Source organism: Homalodisca vitripennis, chromosome 1, assembly GCF_021130785.1.
Source record: "Homalodisca vitripennis isolate AUS2020 chromosome 1, UT_GWSS_2.1, whole genome shotgun sequence".
Classification (NCBI taxonomy): domain Eukaryota; kingdom Metazoa; phylum Arthropoda; class Insecta; order Hemiptera; family Cicadellidae; genus Homalodisca; species Homalodisca vitripennis.
The window spans coordinates 48,354,998-48,376,239 of NC_060207.1; the positions used below are offsets into that span (position 1 = coordinate 48,354,998).

The 21,242-nt window shown below is 32.0% G+C and overlaps 1 protein-coding gene across 2 annotated transcripts in view; it reads left to right on the forward strand.

Moving 5' to 3' along the window:
* The first annotated feature begins 4,272 nt into the window (after window positions 1-4,272).
* The window catches only part of LOC124360985 (DENN domain-containing protein 2B-like), a 90,349-nt gene continuing 73,379 nt past the window's right edge, over window positions 4,273-21,242 (forward strand). The window contains exons 1-2 of one of the 2 annotated variants that reach the window (XM_046815023.1): window positions 4,273-6,400; window positions 13,648-13,869. In XM_046815023.1, the coding sequence (XP_046670979.1) occupies window positions 4,802-6,400; window positions 13,648-13,869 (1,821 nt within the window). In that variant the 5' untranslated portion in view covers window positions 4,273-4,801. The remainder of the gene's footprint in view (window positions 6,401-13,647; window positions 13,870-21,242) is intronic. The other variant, XM_046815027.1, reaches the window with a different exon arrangement.

Here is a 21,242-nt window from a genome sequence, read left to right on the forward strand (position 1 = left end):
GAAAAAGGGAAGATATGGAAGAAGAAAAAAACTGTTGTGTATCAATGGTGCTGGACTCTTTTAGTGTGACAAAAGGACAAGTTAGCAGTTTTTGGCACCTACCGGAAAATCACTTTTCCTGACACTCAGGTACACTTTTTTCAATAACCTCTTTGGTTATCAGTCTGAATTTTTTTAAAGTTATGTATAACTGTGTGCCCTACAATGTTAACTATACTTAAATTATTAAAACTCTCAGAAAAAAATTAAAAATAAATATTTATAAGCAATAAATTGAAAATTTTAGTGGTTTTTTATTTTTATGTATTTTTTAACGTTATATTTACTTATGGATAAGTAAACATTATTCAGAAAGATACAAATAAGCAATGTACAAAGTTTTACATGTGTTCACCAAGTAGTTGTTGTTCTAAGGGTACCTAAACATTACATTTTTAACACGCGCAGTATAGGAACTACAAGGTCCTCTTAACTTTCAATGTAAACTATAGTTACAGTTGATACGGTGATATTCCGGTACCAGTGCTTAAAGATGCTGTAAAGTTTCTCGCTGACCCACTATTGCATATTGTAAATTCATCCTTTTTATCTGGACATTTTCCAAAGAAACTTAAATTTACAAAAATAAAACCTCTTTTCAAAAAGAGCGATCAATTAGACGCAGCTAATTATCGGCTATTAGCCTTGCTGCCTATAATATCTAAAAATACTTGAGCGTGCAATGGCGAATCAATTGGTTGAATATTTAGAAACACATGATTTATTTTACAGCATCCAAAATGGTTTCAGAAAGAGTAGCTCTATTGTTACGGCTGCCACTGATTTTCTTGAATCTGTGATTGATTCTGTTGATAGAGGCGATAAGGTGATAGGAGTGTTCATGTACTTGCATAAGGCATTTGACAGTGTTTGCCATACAAGATTATTAAATAAGTTGACTATGCTTGGTATTCAAGGGAAGGAATATGATTGGTTCAAGTCATACATAAAAAATAGACAGCAGTATGTGGAAATTGAACACTTAAATAATTTTACACACAAATAATTTTACAACTCTAGAACAAACATTTTTGGGGATCAATATTGGGACCTCTGTTACCTTAAAGGTATTCCAGAGTTATAAAAGTTGTGTTTGTATGCTGATGATGTCCCTTTAAGGGTTAGTACGTTATCTAAGGATAAAGTCAAAATGTCAGCCTGCCTCAGTTTGTCAAATTTAAATAAGTTTTTGCAAATATGTAATTTAATTTTGAATCTACAAAAAACAGTTTATCTCGAGTTCAATGCAAATAGAGGCAGAAATCAAATTATTCCCAATATACAAATTGAACACGTTTCTGTACTGAAATTTGAAGAGGTAAAATTCTTGGGACTAACTTTGGACAGTTCTCAAAATTGGATTCAGGTAAGATCGTATAAAAAATTAATTCTGGTTTATATGCTCTCCGTAGAATGTCAAAATTATGTACAGACCAAAGACTAAAGCCTATACATTTTTCGCATATTCATTCACATATTACATTCGGTATTTCTTATAAAGATCTACATCGGCAATAATTTGGATTCAATTTTAATCATTCAGAAAAAAGCAATCCGTATTATCTTAAAATTGCAATGGGATGAATAAGTAAAAACGCAATTCCCCCATTAGGGATAATGATAGATTGTAGTGTATATATCTATAGCACTGTACTGTCAGTCAAAAATCGTGTAAGTGACATTAGTACCTGTGGCGTCATTCAAAACCAAAATACTCGAAATAGAAATAATATGGTTACAGATTGTCATAATTTGCAATTCTATTTTAAAAAGCCAAAATATATGAGTTTAAAATTCATTACTATATTTCCAAATTACTTAAAATTAACGGAAGACTAAAATTTTTTCACATTAAATTGCGAAATTACCTCACCAACTTATCATCATATTCCTCCTCTGAATTAAAAAAAATTCATAATAGAATATTCATAATTAATATAGTTTATTATTTATAATTTTTTATGGATTTATTGAGAACTTTATAAACACTCACTTATGTATTTAAAATATATATATTATCTTTATATTCTTGACACCATCCATGTATACCATGTGTAAACTTTGAATAAAGATGTATCTGATTCTGATTTGACGTGAATAAAATAGGCGTGGTTTGAATTTTCTATTGTATTTCCTCTATTTGATTATTCACTAAGGAACTTAAATATTCCTTTTCCTGTTCCGCACACTGACTACTAATGTCAGGACTTACATTTGGTGGGGTATGACCCGTATGAATTTTTGAATTAGTTTCTGTATTAGTTCTGCTACTACTAATACGATTATGATATAAGACCTTGGGCTTATAGCTATTATTTTTATAGTCTATCCTATAGAAATATCTACTTCAGCAGATGATTTACAAGTCAATTTACCGGGACTGACTACAAAAGCTTGAGCAACTGTTTGCAGGTTTTCTTTGTTGCAAATTGATTGTAGACGACCACACTTCGGGGCATTTAAAACACTTCCTGTGTTTTAAAATTTATTAATTAACTTCCGCATATACTGTCGAGTGGATATCGCGACACCTGGATATTTACCACTAAATTCTTCAATTATAATATTTGTTATGCTTCCACCATAACTGTAGGATGTAAACTCGTTGTTGGGTTGTAAATGTTTTAAAAACATACACAAACAAATAACAGATGTTAAGAACATCTTTTTACATTAACCACTGCAGCAGGCAACAATGAACTTACTCCGTGTTGCTGCCAACTTAACATTCTTACCAGCCTATCGAAACAAAATATCCCAACTTATGGGGAAACTGACATATGCGCTACCCTGTATGACATTCTTTTTTAAATAATGTTCTAAAACAACTTAGAAATTGAAGAAAATAGGGTGATCGGAGAGTAGTTATTTGGGGGATCTTAAGGTCTGTTGGGCTTGTGAACGACGTAGTTTCACCATGCTTCCAAAAGTGGGGAAATACCCTAGTGAAATACAGTTATTAAAATTAATAGCGGTATTGAGATCAATTTGCGTGTTAAATTCCTTAAGAGTAGATTTGGTATCAAGCCATGCCCAGAAATCTTTTTGTTTGGGATTTTTTGATAAAACTTTTCATTTCAGATGGCGATGTATATACTATAGGCTGCTCAACACCACTAGAATTTGCATTCAGAAGTTTTACTACGTTTCCGTTGCCATAGTTTATTGGTCAGCTATCGCATTAGGACTGAACGCAATTTTTGAAAATGGTCAGCGTTTGTACAATTGTATTGCACTTTTGTATATCACTTTTAAATACAAAACAGTTTTGTTTAAGTGGCAATATTGTTGAGATCGCAAAAGCAGTTTCGTTGTACGCTAACATATTCTTCAGTAGGTTTAGTATCAGGTACGTAAGATTTGGACGAATTAATTCAATATTCATCAAGTCCACGTTTTACTAAACGAGTTAAGTTCGTTTAATCACTGTTTAACACAGTTACGTCTATACCTCTCCCATTGACGCCTTACGTTATTCATTACATTTCTTTAATCAATTGCAAGATTCTCATTGGAAGATGTAAGGTTTGTATGACTGTGGAGAGTCTTAACATTTTCACCTCTTGCTGACTTTATTAAAAATTCCATAAAGTAATTAACAGCACTATAAATACCATATATATATATATATATATATATATATATATATATATATATATATATATATATATATATATATATATATATAAATTACAAGTCTAATGGAATAATCAAATGATTATATAGATCAATAGAGAATATTTTTTGGTCTAGTTCATCATCGATATATCTAGGCAGGTATGTGAAAACATAAGCTGTCAGAAGTTGTCTTAAGACGCCCCTAAACAAAAAGACTCATGGGTGTGTGACATAAGCCTGTACATTTTCGTTCTTTTCAATTATGTAATAGCTACTAATGATAGTTCCACGTCATTGCAGTATTTTGAATTTATGTTTCATCAGACGACTGCAAACAGGCGACACCGCAGTAATTTTTGAGGGATCGACCTGTGTACCTGAGTATCCAGAAAATAATTGCCCTTAAAAATATATTTTAGTTAGAGTTACCTTTGACTTTCCAAAGACTGATTCCTTTAATTATGCATCAGAGCTCTGTAAAGTTAAGGTTGATACATAATTAAAGCCTGTACATATAAACGTTACTCACCGAAAGACACAATTACGCTATCCTTTCTTTCCTCTATGTTTAACTTTGTAAAAATGTTTAGTGTCTGTCATTAATTATTTTTTTCGTTGTCAGGTTTGTTGATTTTGCGTGGACAAGAAATTTTGGTTAGGAGTTGGGTTGGAGTGGTAATGGCAATGTAGCCAATAAATTCCAGGAATTTTGTGTGTGTTGTCCTGTAAAAAATGTTTGTTGTCAATGTCCACGAGCAGAAATGCTAGCGTGAATCATTCTAATTCGTAATGTGATTCTTAAAAGTAGAGATCCTGTTCCTTGTTTACAAATCTGTACTTGAAAGTAATTTTGTTTTTATGTTGCATTAGAGTTGGCTGTTCTTTCAGTGAAGTTATCTTGTTTATGTTTTCAAGGTAAACAAAAATTGTATAAAGAGTCAAATTTTGTTGTTAGCTAAGCTGACATGTACAGATGTTCTAATGGAATGAGTAGGTTATGTTTTTAAAGCACTTCATTTAAGCAGCTTTTGTATTATGCTATCACCCTTCAGCTTTTTATTTTCCTCAATAACGCAGGCACATTTGCTGTCTTTAAGTTGCATGTATAATTAAAAGAAAATTTTATTTAATTGTAAACTACAGTATGGGATCTAGAGTATATGACATAAAGAAGAAATTTGAGGGATTGTGTGAAGCTTCCAGAGGACAAAACTTAACTGAAAGTACTATTTCTGTTAAATTAAATCATCCCTTGAATTCAGGTTTTCCTAAGAAACCTGCTGAACATTCTACCAGTTCTTCATCTGTAGGCACTAGGGGAATTATTAAACGATCACATGCATTTAGATCAGAGAAGGGTAGTAGAGCCATATCTAGTAGTGAGAGCGGAGGATCACTATGTGATTCAAAATTTCAAACTTCTGTGAACGAACAGTGCCTTTTAAAGACAGACTGTAATATTAATCTAAACAAAGTGCCTTCTCAACATCAGACTGTTAAAGATAGGACATTGTCAATTGAGAATAAATTAAGTGTAAATACAACGGTAACAAATATTAAAAAAGACGCTATCAACACCCCTGGTCAAGGAAGGAATATTTGTTTATCATCTGAGTATGCTGTTGTTACAAAACGAAGTGGTTGTGATACAAAAAGGGGAGCTATTTTAAATCCGAGACCTGATTCCCTGCAACTAAACAATACCACAAACCATGTCCAGAAAAACCAACATAGCACAGAAAATTGTAATAAAATTGTAGCCAAAAATATTGACCTAAGATCAATTACTAGTAATAATTCTGGTAAACTGAAACATAATTCCAGTACTTCACCTATTAAAACACCACTAAAAAGTGGTACAAAATGTTTAGAAGACTGTACATTGTCTAATACTTTAAAGAAAGTCCTTAAGTCACCTTTACCCTCAGGGCCCCCTCCTAAAAAACCACCACGGACATTTGCTCATATTACTGATAGTGTAAACAACATTGGTAATCCATTGCGTTCTGGGGCTCAGAAAAATATTGGTGTATCGAGTGATGATATTAATTTAGAAAGTGAAAGAATAGAAAATGATAAACAATTAATAAAACCAATAAGATCAAAAACAGAATCTCAGATAATGCTTAAAAAACTTGAAATTGCCTTATTAAACCATCAGCAACAAGGAAAAATCCTAGAGCCTAAAATAGGTAAAAAACAGCAGCTTATCAGAAATAAGCTTTATGTTGATAACGAATCAAAGACTGAAAACCTGTCATGTAGTCCTGATGAAAGAGTAGCTATTCGTAAAAGTTCACTTCCAGATACACCCTCTGCTGATAAATATTCTTCTAGTGGGTGTTTTGGTGTTCTTTCCTGTTCTAATTCAATGGATCTAATGAAATCTTCACACATATATGACATTCCGTTTGAACCAAAGTCACACTTTTACATAGAAGATGAAGCCAAACCATTGTTGAATAGTTTCATTTCAAAAGAGAACAGTAGGCCTTCTTCTGAAGTGCACACATTTCATTTTCGTAATAGGCCTCTTAAACATAACAGTGTTGAAGAACCTGTATATGCAAAACCTCAAATAAAAGCAAAAAATCATAAAGCCAAGGAGAATTCTGAAGTCCTCTCTGTGTCTCAGGTTGTAAAAAGTATAAATCTGAATGAGAAATTAAACAATCATTGTTTGAATAGTAACGGTACTGGAAATGTCTTGAAAAAACCAATCATCCCTGATCTTCATTATATGGTAAGTCTCATCCCATTCTCTTGTATATAGCATGTTTTGTAAACAATTTTGACAATAACTACTACAAAAGGAAAGCTTTACTATTTGCATGGAATTCTGCTCAGTGTCAAACAAACTTCTGCTGTTTATTTGCATTTTGTGTTTGATTAATTTCATTTCTCGTAAATCTCATATTTATTCAGCTAAATGTATGACTATAAGAGGCTACTTTAATCCTCCCATCAATTTTTAAAATATACCATGCACTATTTTATATATATATATATATATAACTTTACCTTAATAATTTTCCTAAATAATTTGTAATAAATCATCCAACAGTGACTCCGAGTATAGCTGTATTCTACAGTTGTATGTATTTTAAATATTGCAAATATAGGTATGTTACATTAATGTTTCTTTTTTCAATTTGTTATTTTGGTATTATTCAAAGGCCAATCTGTCCCTATTCACTACTTGTTATTATAGGATATAAGTAGGTATAAATTAGGTTATCATAAATGGGTACTTTGGGATTATACCGACCACACCCAGACATAATCGTTATTTGACATTTTGCTTCTACTGATTACTAGATTAGCGTAGAACAATATTTCGTCAATATAAAACAGGAATCGTCTTATCGCAAACCCCTCCCCATCCTCAGACAGAGGTCAAAGTCGAGAGGTGTAGTAGATAACGTGATTGCAGAGTCTCGCCGCCCGTTCAGCTGGTGCGTCGCTGTTGTACTTCCGTGTTTTACCCCTACATTTCTCCAAACACAAAAATTCAACAAAAACAAACATTACCAAACAAAAAATAAACTCTTTATTGAAAAAATAAACACTCAAAACTTGTTTTTATTCTTGATCACACTCTGCCACCTAAAATGCGAGTGCCTCCGGCCATCAGCACGGGCTTCGGCGGTGCTGCCCCGCGCTGATGTCAACGAAAAAAAAAACATCCCTCGAGATAGTACCTATCAGTAAAATATCAAATTCTAGAGGAGCTGATCAGAAATATAAATTGAATTGTAATGGAAAGGCAATTATGTACCGTGCAAAAAACTTAAATAATCATGTGATGCCGCGCGGCCTGCCGTAATCAGGATTCTCGAGAAAGATAAGATAACAGTGACAACAATACCGATCACAATACCTGGAAATGCTTGTAAGTTTGTAATTAAAGAGTTGTTTTTTTTGTTCTATCATGTTTGTTTCTATAAATTTATATTTTTGTGTTCTTCATACTGGTGTGGTCGGTATAATCCCAAAGTACCCATAAATGTATTGCTAGTAGCACCAAAGTTAAAGTTATACCTTAACAAGCGCTCATGTGATCAGAGCTTAAATTTGGTTACTATCTCGAGGGATGTTATTCTTTTTCCCCAGGAGTGTGGGATGCTGAAGATCACGCTGATGGTGAGGAGCATTTCCAATTGATACTTTCTCGATCTCAGATCAAGTCCCATATAGTTTAAAGTGATCTGGCTCTAGATCTGGTTCACTAGATGACATCACTCTTGACTTTCCTCAATAGCAGGTTGCAAAGCTTGTACAAGTAATTGTCACAATTTTTACAATGTGTCCCACTTCCAAACATGGTAACCAAAATATTGTATTTGACTTAAAGTTACTTTATTTGTACATGATGACTATTTTAAACTTTAATGATTTACAGTACCAACCATTTTACAAGAGTGTATGAATAAGCTTGTCTTAAATTGAGTGAAAATATAAATAACCATTGGTTTCTTCAGCTACACCAATGCATCTATATGTTTCTAACAACAATACTTATGTACAGTTACAGGCGATAACAACAAGAGATTATAACAACAGCTAAATAAACTTAGAAAATAGATACCTTAGCTAAACTCTTCACTGTGGTTCTATTTTGTGGTCCTAATTCCTAGTTACAGGAAAGTGCACTAGTGTGTTTGCTTCAGACAATGTGTTAAAGTGCTGTACAATAACTGTTTAGCTATATTATTTGTATTTAACACTTTTACTGTGGCTCTACATTTAGTAGTTCTGATTTCACGAGACTTTGTAAGGCGTACTCACACGTCTTTTGCAGTAAACATATTAAGTAAAATTAATATTAGTAACAATCAATGGTTACATAAAAAAATCAATAATGATAATGCAGTGTTTAATAATAATAATACTAATATCTGATAAGTGATAAAAAGAAGAAATACATTTTTTTTTAATCAGTCAGTAGAAGTAGGTAAATTTTGTGACAGTTGAAATATTAATATGGTTTGAAATGTAGGTTTCCAACAACATCTGTATGAAAATAGTTTGTTTCAAATTGAATTGAATTTTTCTCTACAGGTATGTTTATAAAATAACAAAGCTGTGATTAAAAACAGTTGAATGGCGGTCATTTTGGAACAAAATGAGGTACCAAGCTGACCAATGAATTTATCTGAGGTATTTGCTGTATAAAATCAATTTTTTTACCAAGTTTCGACTTATTTGTATATTTTGTGGGACAGTTAATTGTAAACGTACAGGGTGTTAAAAAATCTAAAACAAATAGCTTTAACAGGTTTTTTATTGTTACTTTTTTGAACGACTTATATAGCTCCAAATGTTACCCAAAAAAGTTGAGGACCTAAACTTCTAAACAATAACCAAGAAAGTTCACTTCACAAAAAATGTTGACATTTAAAAATTGTTTACATTTTGAAAATTAAAACATGTTTATAACTAAAAAATTATTAAATACAACTGTAAGGTTTTCATTACACCAAATTAAAGATAGTAAAAAAATTGTTTGTGTTTAAACTTTGGCTTTATCTCAAGTGGTTTCGGTTCTGTAGGCAAACAACAATTTTAAATGATTAAAGAATTGTATCCATGCAATAAATTATAATAGACAGTTGAACACTACTAATACTTTGAAAAGTCCTTTATCAAGCCCAGGGCCGCATTTACAAATTCGGCGCCCCTAGGCCTACAGACCAAAAAGCGCCCCCCCCCCCCCCAGAGGACTCTGATTACACTGACGTAGAAATCCAGTAAATTTCTTAATTACGTAATTTTGATGAAAGATAATTACAATAGTATATATACTCCTCTATATATATATATATATATATATATATATATATATATAGGAGTGTTTTGAATAAATAAAAGCAATGAACCAATGAATGAGTCAAAGTCGCACTCCGGACCTAGTTGACCTTGGCCACCCGCCCCGCCGAGCGCCAACACCACCCGCCGCCGCAACTTTTTTCTTTTGTGTACTTTAAAATTTATGCGCCCCCTAAAATTTTGCGCCCTAGGCCTGGGCCTAGTGGGCCTATAGGGAAATGCGGCACTGATCAAGCCCAACAACACCTTACAGGTGCTCAAACTGTTTCCTATCGTAGCCAATGCAAAGCTCCATCCTCCCACTGAAACTGTTTATGATCGCTGGAGAAATGGAAGCTAGTGCATTTCTTATTCTTTCCATCATATCCTTTCTAGTAGTTGGTCTTGTAGCATAAACCATACACTTCAACCTCTCCCAAAAGTAGTAGTTCAAACAAGTCTGATCTGGGCTAACACACTGTTCCACCCCGTTTTATCCTTTTATCAGGAAACTGTTCGTTAAGTTAATAACAAACAACAATAGCATAATGTGGAGGGACGCCATCGTGCTGCAGCCACATTCTTTGACTAAATTCATTCGAAAGACCCATCAGTAGGTTAGGCAAGACATTGTTAAGGAAATAATTGTACACATCTTCATTTCTTCAAAGAAGTGGAGGCCAATTATACTGTTTCCAATTATCCCACATTTGTTCAGTGTCCAATACCTTTGATTGTCTACTGCATGCATCCAATGTGAATTTTTTGGAGGAACAATAACGCATGTTGTGGCGATTCACCTCACCGCTACTTCCAAATGTCACCTCATCATACCAGAGGACATCATTAAAGAAGTTAGGGTCTTCACTCATTCTCTCTTGGGCCATAAACATAATTTGATACACTGAAGATGGTCATCTATTCTAAGCACTTGATGTAATGATATCCTGCAGAGGTGCATCTTGTTTTCATGAAGGATTCTCAAAATTGTTGTTTATTTCAACTCAGAGTCAGCCACTATTCTTTGGCTTGAGTACTGTGGGTTTTGTAGAGCAGCCACTAAAATATTGCTATGTGGGTCTGACGATGTGTTCATTGAACATGAAAGGCCTCACAAAAATAAAAATTTCTCATTTATTGGAGTGTTTGTTCATAAATTAAGCATTTGGTTTCCAATAAGAAGAAGCTGGTAAAATGCATTAAAATATTTTTAGATTTTTAGTTTCTAATTGGCTTTCAATCTTCTTACCTTTGTTGTGATTACAATTCAAACTTTGTTTCTCGGAACACGATCAGCTAAGCTTCAAAATACCTTTTGTGAGTAGTGATATCTGTCAGGAAAGCGTTCAGCGTACAATGCAGCTGCTGACACTATAAAACATAAGAACATAAAGATAAAGAAAATTTCCTTGCAAGATAAATTGAAAACATTTTTTTTAAATGACCTGTGTCAAGAAATCTTTAAAATGAGGTGCCATATGCGCCACCTTTACATTTAATAGTTTCCCAAAAAGAAACCACCACCACTCCCCCAAAAAGAAACCACCACCACTCCCCCAAAAATACCCCTAACAGATTTTTTTAGGGACTCAAAATAATTTTATTGAATTGTTTGGCCAAAAATTAGTGGGGGTTCAACTGAAAAAGGTTTCTGTCTTCACTTGTTATATCACTACAATCAGTGGCCCATGTTGTCTGGTTTACCCTGTATATACACTTGCAGTGAGGTTTAAAGCAGAAAAAACAAAGGAAAATCAGTGCACATGTTGCTTAGTTTTTGGGCTCCCGGAACCCTTCATCAGAACACTACTGATCAAACAGAACTCAAACCATTAATGGAAACGAATAATGTTTATGGCATTTATTTGTTAAAAATATTTTTTTGGTTATATTATTTATTGGTTTGAGTTTTGTTTGTTTGTTTTGTTGATCAGTGGTTTTCTGAAGAAATGTTTTAGGAACCTGAAAATTAAAAACACGAACACTGATTTTCTTTAATTTTATGTAAGTATAAATGCAAATATATATATATATGTAAACCACAACTCGGACCTTTCTATAATAATATGTGTTGTACTAGATGTTACATAAATAAAATTTACATTTAAATAAATCAAATTAAATACTAAAGAAGATTACTGTAATTTTACGGTAAGTAAGTTTCAAAAACAGTATTAAAACTGTTGCAAGAGTAAGAAACATCAAACATAATGCTTTATAGCTATCATTTGCTTGTTTGGTTCTTATGTTGCTGTTACAAAATTAGTACACCAGGTTAAGTTTTATAACTGAAAAATCTGTATTATTGTTATTGTTTACCAGAAGAACAATTCAGTTTATTTTACACAAAATCCAATAAATTTAACAACTATCTTTACGTCATAAAAACATCAGTTTCACTTTATTTCCATCCTTTCCTAGAAAATCAGGCAAAATCTTCCACTAGCTGTAGCATGCTAGCAAAGCGTTTCCGGACATATGTTTATATGAACTTTTTTCATTATTTTGATGAGAGGAAACCACCTGAGAAGTTACTTGTGGGACACCCTGTATATAGGCAACCCAATGGATGATCAGGAGGGGCACATCACTATACATAAATGTTGAGATGTTTGAGTAAAGCAATAACGTGATTGGCCTAATATACTGCGGAGGATGACAGGACTCCCTTAATGCATTTTTAAGCCTAAATGTTAGGGAAACATACAACAGAGCAAGGTAGCATGACTGAAATAATGCTCACTATCTCTGGGAGGGCTTCTAGTCATTTGACAGTAAAGAAAAAAATATTAGTGTAGCTTCCTGTGCAACATTCAATACAATCAGGACCTCAGTTGCTGTCTATAATAAACACATTCTAATCACATAACAATTATGCTCAGATACGATTTCAATAAGTTTATACAATGGAGTATCAGGTGAGTCAGTAGAATACAACTGAAGTCATTACCTAAATTACTCTGCCCTTTGACCTTTTGAATTCAAAGTCAGTAGGGTTCTTCCTTGGACCCTATAATTGAGTTAAAAGAGGATTCTATATTTCAAGTTTCTAGAACCTTTCTATCAAGTGTTATTGCATATAAATGCAGACAGACAATAAGAAGGAACTGTCAGGTCCTTAATAAGATGGAGATTATTATGCCTGTAGAGTGATTTGTTTTTATTGTCAAACCACCATTGTCTATCTGATTATCTAAATGCTGTTCTCAATATTTTTGTAAGGCTCTCAGCCTAAAACTAAACACTAACACCACATAAGCAGCAATGTAATGTTAGTGATGATAATGTTTACATTTTTATATTTTATTGTTTTAAAACCATTTTTAGGTTGCTATAATTAAATTGGCTCTGCCATTGGTAAATAAATAAATCTGCTTTTGTTAATAAAATGTAGGCTATATTATTATTGTAAAATATGTGATTAGGGTTTAGTACTTGATGAGTTTTTTCACTGTGAAAGTCTGTATCTGTCACTTTTAATGGTATATGAGATTTAACCGATGTAAACAATTTTAGTTTAAGTGTTTTTAAAATTAAAATGCAATTTTACTTAGTGTATTACCTACTAATACCTACTGATTTTTAAAAAGCTATTTTTTCAAAACCTATTTTGAAACTATATAAACTCCTTATGAATAAACATGTTACAAACATTTGCCATTCTAATTACCATTTAAAATGTTGATGATTATATTGTGATACACTGCTATAGTTATCTATTACAATAATATATCAACAAGGTACTTTAGTAACTTATGTTTTGTATATAGTACTGTGGTGAGAAACTGCGAAAGAACTGTAACATTAGAGGTGATGATAGTTAGTCACGGCTGTAATAGAAACATTGTTTATTTACAAGAGATATAGTTTATTGTGTTGACTCATTCCAGTGGTTGCACTCTTCTGAAATAAACCAGAATGTTATATTAGGAAAATATGGGTGAAATGAGTCAGGTAAATTATACAAATTTGTATAAAAGACTACAATTTTGTTAATACTGTTAAAACTTACTAAACACCCTTGCACTAATTCTATTATAAATTTATTTTTAGCATTTGGAAGGGCATGTTATATGTATTTTTATGTTACTGTATCTAAGATAATTGACTGTTTCAGAGCTTCTAGCTTTTGAAGATAAAACTTAAATAAAATTTTTCGATTTTGCACACTTTCTGTTTTAGTCCTCTCCAATTTTGGAAAAAGTGCCTTTGTTACAAAGCCCAGCACCTGAGAAAAATTCTGCGCAGAGAAAATTGTTTGAAAGCAGTGCAACTAAGACATTCCCTGGGAGAAGTGCCAGTCTTGACATTGAGGGCTTCCAGCCACAATGTGTACCTGGTCGAAGTTTCAGTGTCGATCTCTCCCGTGCTGGCGACAAGGACTTCCATATCGACAATGAGAAGGTAATTTAGGTTTCATCTCAACTATATGTAACAGCAGGCATTAATGTAGCCTTCATCTCAACTATTTGTAATAGCAGGCATTAATATAGGCTTCATCTCAATTACTTGTAACAATTTCTCTCATCAGTCTATTGAAATAATATATTTATCCATTCATTACAATTCATTTGACCTTGAATTAAAATATGGCCATAACAAAATTATTTCTTCTAAGAAATGTAAGAAAACAAGATTTAAAGAAGTGATAATAAATAATTTTTACCAAATATATATATATATATATATATATATATATATATATATTATACTATTATGTTTCCTTGTTTGTGTCAACCAAGTAACAAGAATAGTTAAAAGTATGGATACACTCAGTTTAGTTTTTAATGGATAAAGATGGAGGGATGGAACTCGGAACATCTTTCTAGGAAATAGAAGTGAAATTTTTAGTTTGAATATCTGATATAAAAAACACAGGTTAGTAAGTTCTAGCCGTTTTATTGCTTAACGTAATTACTTGCTTGTAATTACTGTTAGATGTTAGAGCTAGAAACTAAATAAAATTATAGTTTGATACTATATACATGTCATTTTCAAAAATTTTAATTCTTTTTTTTATCAGAGTGGAAGAATTTGGTTTTTGTTAATTTGTACTAGGCTGATAACAAATGTGTCCAATAAAGAAGTTATAACATTTACTGAAAGTGGTTGCCACTTTGACAAAAATTATAAAAATAGAAACAGCAAAGCTTCTATTCATAAACTAATATTTGATAAATACACTATTCAAAATAAAAATTACAGAATATAAAACAAAATTAAAACCCAAAAATACCACAAAATGCCAATTTGAAAGGGGGTTGATAGGGATAATTTTTTAAATATTTTCAAATGTACAGTTAGGTCGAGTCATACATACATACATTTTAAAGGTCTCTATTCACTGATCATTTTAAAAAAAGGTTTAATTTATTTCACTTCTTCTTTACAGGGTGGAATAAAATGTCATAGTTGTATGGTTTCATAGCTTTTTTACTGTTACCACGTTTAGCAGTTAGTTTTAAAGTTCAGCAAATCCAAATTTTTATGCAAGGTTACTAAAGAAGTACACTCTCTAAAACTATGTTAGTTGTCATTTTTCAGCACATTTCCATATATTTTTTTTATAGTTGAAATTTAGATTAAGATATTTGAAACTCATAAAACCTAAAAAATTAAAATAGCAGGGTATGACTCTTATTACAACTATCAATAACTCTCTTAACAACTAAAATGTTTTGTATTTAAAGTTTGACTTTATCTTTGATGGTTGACAAATGGCACCAAAAATACTCATATTACTCATTTTAATATAGTTTTATTGCATTTTTAGTACGCTGTTGTATTCTCCTACCTTTGCCTTAGGTTATTCAAAAGTGTCTACCACTTGTTTTTAAACATTTTCCAATGATTAGAGGTATTGTATACTAAAAGTGTGAATTCCTATCAAATTTAAATGTTAATTGCGACTTATCTGTTTGTGACTTGTGGAGGAATTGTTTAATAACAAACCAAATAGCAATGCTATCTATGTTTTAACCTGTTTTTAATAAACAGCTGTGTGTTTTGTGCTGTGTCCGTGAAGATGTGTATTGTTGTCTGTCAGATATACCATTCACCAATGTGGAAGCTTTCTCGATATTGATGGTGTTAGGAGAATGTTTACAGAACTACACAGCTACTGCTGCTCTGTATGCTCAATGTTACCCAGACCGTGAATACTATTCGTGAAAGGTTTTCCAAAGACTTGCTAGTCATGTCCTTGATACTGGAAATGTACAACCGAATCATAATAAAGTGAACCATCTCACTAGGCCTGTAAAGGGTGATAAGGCACCAGACACTTTGGCTGCAGTTCAGATCAATCCACATGACTCATCTAGAAGTGTGGCTACAGATGCAGGAATTAGCTAAAGAATTCAGGATTCTTAAGGACAATAAAATGGATCTAAACTGAATTTCACTAAATTAAGAACTGCATGGAGATACCTTCTAAGTGGTTTCACGGTACAATCACTATACATCGCGGATGGGTGGTCTGCCTCACCCTATATACTCTTTGAAACGTATTTCGTTAATTTTTGTCATGTTAATAACAAAAAACTAACATACTCTCCACTTTACAGTTGTTCAATTTATATGATCCACGTTGACCTAACATGTATAATAAGAAATACAAATTATAGATAAGTTGATCAATAAGTTACTAACAAATTATTATTTGAAAATGCACTTCTCATTTAGTTTTTTAAAATTATATTTGAAACTATTTTTAGTCAATAAAATATTAATTGTCTTTTCTTTTTTAATTAAAACTGAATTGTTGTATGTTATTGAAATTTAGTGGCTTATAACAATTTTATGATGTTTTTCCAAATAACTAAAAACAATTCACCATTAAAGAAAGTAATTTTCATTTCAAAATTTAAGTATTTTATGAAACAATACCAGTTCTATATCTTAATTATTTCTTTAACTACTTATTGTACAACATTCAACGTAATACAGAAATGTTTGTATTGAAAATGGCCAATTTTTATCATTCTTATTATTTTGTAATAAAAGTACTCAGTCTTAAAGTTGTCAGTCTTTGAAAATTTTAAATGGCCACCATTTTATTTTTGTAAATGATATTAGTTTCAACTTGATATCTGAAACCATTTTGTAAGTAAAATTTTTTTAACACATATAGCCAGACAGACAAATTTATTTGTTTTCACCTGAATTATATCTTGGTAAATTTTTTGTTGTTAATTACAGGACACCCTGTATTTTAGATATAAAATCATAAATAATGTAATTTAACTCTTTGCTAAAGAGCTAAAGAATTCATTTTGATGTCAATTAAACAAATTTTGTGAGAACCCAACAATGAACACAGCTGTCATTTTTAATTGGACAGTTAATTAACTATTCTTTCTTGGAAGAGACGGCGGGACATACATTGAAAGCAACCAATTGAGACAACGTGAAAGTTCTTGCTTAAAATACTAGGGTGTTTGTGATACATTTTTTAGTCAAAAATACTAGTATATTAAGATGGGTTTTTATAAATATATACAACTTAAAGCTATGATTTTTCCCTTTTTCCAATTAATTATCCTCTACATAAAGATTCTTGTCATATTAAGGAACGATTCTTGGAACCCTTGATGTAGAAATATATCTGTGGGTGGGGGCATGTTTTGTTCTTTAACTCCTTTCTCCTTTAACTCATAAATCATCTTCAGACTTCAGCGGCCACAGCCATGTTTTAACTTGGAAATCCTGTGATGGGAACCATGGCATTACAGGTGATCAAATGACTTCCATTTGGAACAGTTAATCAACCTGAACATATGTGAATGGAAGCATGAAGCCTATTGTTATTGTGCAGAAAAACTATGTCAAATTTACCTGATCTTCCCAAAACAAAATGGCATAATTTCTCTACTGCACTCTATTTTTTCTGTATACAGCAGAAAGTTCTTTTTCACACAGGAAATGTTTTACAGGACATCATAGTCATCAGGATTTTTAGTGATAGCGGACATTTTGATTTACAGTTAAGGCATTAAAACAGTTTCATTACCCTATTACAGCACTGCCATTCTCCTAAACCTTAGTGCATTAAACACTAGAACTCACTTTCTTCACAGTTTTCACAATATAAACGTCAGAAACTGTATAGTGTAAAAAATTGCAATTAGTTTTTATATGCTTGTTTTGGTATTAATATATATTAGGCCTGCAATGTATTATTAGGAAAGCACACAGTTTTTACTACTGAGAAGCCAACAAACATTGCAATCAAACATGACCAGACTGTTTTCATAACAATCAATATTTACATTTTCTGATATGTTTTTAAAGCTTGGTTTATTGTAACAAAAATCAAGAACCACTTAACTGCTGTTAGTAGTATACAATAAAAGTATATTTCCATTAATATTTTATTATTTTTATTCATGTTTTAGATAATATAATAATTTGTATATAATATTTCATAAACATTTTCTAATGAACAGTTTTTTTGTATCTCAAATGGTTTCAAGATATTGATTACCTATAAATTTCACAACAAATCAGTTATTAATATTTCAGCTGTCACTAAACATACCTACTTCTTCTGACTGAGCTGGTAGAACTATTTTAATTCATCAACAATAAAATATAATATATACAGTTTACAAAGCAGAGTGTGCTATTTTTTATGCTCCTTTTCAATCCTGAACAGAAATGAAGATAAAGGAATCATTGTTTGCTATGCACATTGGGTAATTCTAAGCAATATATGGGTCAACCTCGATTTTTCTCATATTACAATATAATGTTCCAATAGTCAATTAGAAAAGGAAATGACTAGAATTTCTTGCCGGAAAGCAGTTATAGGGAGCAGGCAACGGCCAGACGGTCATATATTGCTTAGAGTTACCTATTAGTGATCAGGGGCACTGACGTGATCTGGGCTTCAAATTTGGAACTACTCGAGTTAATTTTTTTTCTAAAAGAGCAAGCAGCGCGATGCGCTGCGCAGCGGGCAGGCATTGTGCGTGATCCTTTTTTTTTATTAAAAATTTCTGATAAATTGTTATTACATATTACAATATAATGTAGGTAATGTATGTAAAACAATTTTAAACACATAATTACATGCTGGAAAGCAAAATAAACCAATATAATCCGCCCAATACAAAATCTCCGTAAAAATCTGGTAAAGGAATCTGTGTTATTCCTTTGGCCTGAATCAATTCAGTATAGACGAAGATCACGCACGATGCTTGCCCGCTGCGCAGCGCTTCGCGCTGCTTGCTCTTTTAGAAAAAAAATTAACTCGAGTAGTTCCAAATTTGAAGCCCAGATTACGTCAGTGCCCCTGATCACTAATAGGTAATTCTCGCGGTTGCCTGCTCCCTATAACTGCTTTCCAGCAAGAAATTCTAGTCATTTCCTTTTCTTATTGACTATTGGAACATTATATTGTAATATGAGTTGCCTGCTCCCTATAACTGCTTTCCGGCAAGAAATTCTAGTTATTTCCTTTTCTAATTGACTATTGGAACATTATATTGTAATATGAGAAAAATCGAGGTTGACCCATATATTGCTTAGAATTACCGCACATTGTATTAAAAATATTGTATGTTAAAGATTATTATATTTAATATAAAATACATTGCTTACTAGCAAACTTTTCCTTCCAAATGAAAAATTCATCCACTCTGTTAGTCAAGATACTATAAAAAGGTAGTATAAACTACGCACATATAAACTATATTACACGTTTATTTACAAAATTTTGTGGACTAAAAACTGGACATAAGAGCAAATTTGCTCTACCAAACACTCTGAGTACTTACCAATTACAGTTCATGTTCATCAGTATGTACACTCTAAAAAATCAATACATTAAAATGAATAAGTGCTTGTGCAAGATGTGCCAGGAGCCCATTTAATGGTAATGTTTTTCTATGACTACAATTAACAGCTTTGTCATATTAGAAAACGGTTAAAAAGAAGGTAGTATTACTTGAACTTATATAAAGTGAGTTAGTGTTAGATTCTGTAATCCAGGAATCCGACAGGTTAGTTTTGGTGAGTGTTCAAACATTTGATTCTAGGATTATATATTTAGCAATTCACCAAACACATAAAGAATTATGGTTATAGTAGTGTGGCTTTTGTAACACTTCTAGGGTAAAAATCAGAATAAAGCACAAATATTATAATATGTTTAATACCTTGGTAATGAACATTAATCAATATCTAATTGGATTTGTCACCAAAAATGTTTTTTTCGATGTTTCTTGCAAGACTTATATTGGTTTTGAAATGTTATTTAATAAAGTAAGAGTACTCTCAAATGTAAAAATGTGAATTATAATGGGGTTTTTATGTATGAAATGAAAAAGAATAGTTTTTGTAAAACAGGTTATAGGCAAACTGTTTACAAAAAGACCTTGGGTGATTTGAGTTCACGTAGGGTGGTAAATACCCTTCAACGATGCGATGCCGCCCTCTCCCAGTATCCCCACCACTGCTTGGCATTCGCTCTATCGGATCATTTGATTGATCTGGCTCAGTTGGTCTCATTCACTGCTGCAATTCGTTCAGTTGAACCGGTCAGTACAGAGTTGCTGAGCCTTCCCGCTAGAGCGTGTTATACCGGTCATCGTGTTGACCGTACAAAATGAACGACTGAATGTAATGCTCAAGTGAACAAAAGGATCCGCTTGTAAAAAGTGTTTGAATAGAGGAAGAAACAGCATATTGTACAGTGAATGTGTATATATATATATATTACTATATATATATATATATATATATATATATTACATTAATATATATTGTATACTATATATATTACTATATATATATATATATATATATATATATAAAACAATAAATTTATTGTTTTAGGAATCTAGTAAATGTAAATATATCTATTAAAATTGATTAATAAAATGTAATTGTAAGTTACTAGATACATTACTAAATATTTTAAACGTTAATACTTATAATCAATGGACTTTGTTGATTGATATGCCTTTGATTTATCATAAGTAAGGTTATTCCCTTACAAATGTTTTAAATAAATTACAATTTAATAAATTTAATTTTAATTTAAATAAAATTAAACAGACATATTGCTCTTTTGAAAATAATTTATTTTTAATAAATAACAAGATATTTTATATCCAACCTATTAATTTCCCACCACTTAATATCAAGACTCCCTACTCTCGACAGTTTTATTCTTAATCGGTTAGCAGTAAACGAAAGGAACGACGGAACAATTTTGGGGACCTAGTGTAACTTAACGCATAAACTCTATAGTTTTAGTTAGTTCCATATGATGTTAAGCTATTTTTCATGGTTAAGGGTTTTAAAATGAACTTAATTATAATTAACAGTAATTATATTGTAAGTTTTAACGATTATTAAAAATAATATATTTGATTTGAAAAAAATACCAAATTTATTCAGTTGGCAGGAAAAAGTGAAAGAAACGTTCGAGGTGAACGGGTCTTTTGAAACACTCTGATCCGGAACACTTGTTCACTTGACTGACCCGTTCGAACTGAACGGGTCAAGATCGAACGACACATCTATATTGGCCACTGCCACTGCGCGGCTAACCTCACAACAAAATGCAAGCTCCCTGGATACGTCTATGGCTACATTAATCTGTTCAATTAATGTTTTACGCTTAGACTGTGACACTTCTATATTCCTACACACAAAAATATTATATAGTTATAGAGGAAGTAAAGTAGCTGCAGTGTAAACAAAACTGTGCGAGCGAAACACAATCCACACAGCTGATAAACAGATACAGGAAGGTATCCCACTCCCTA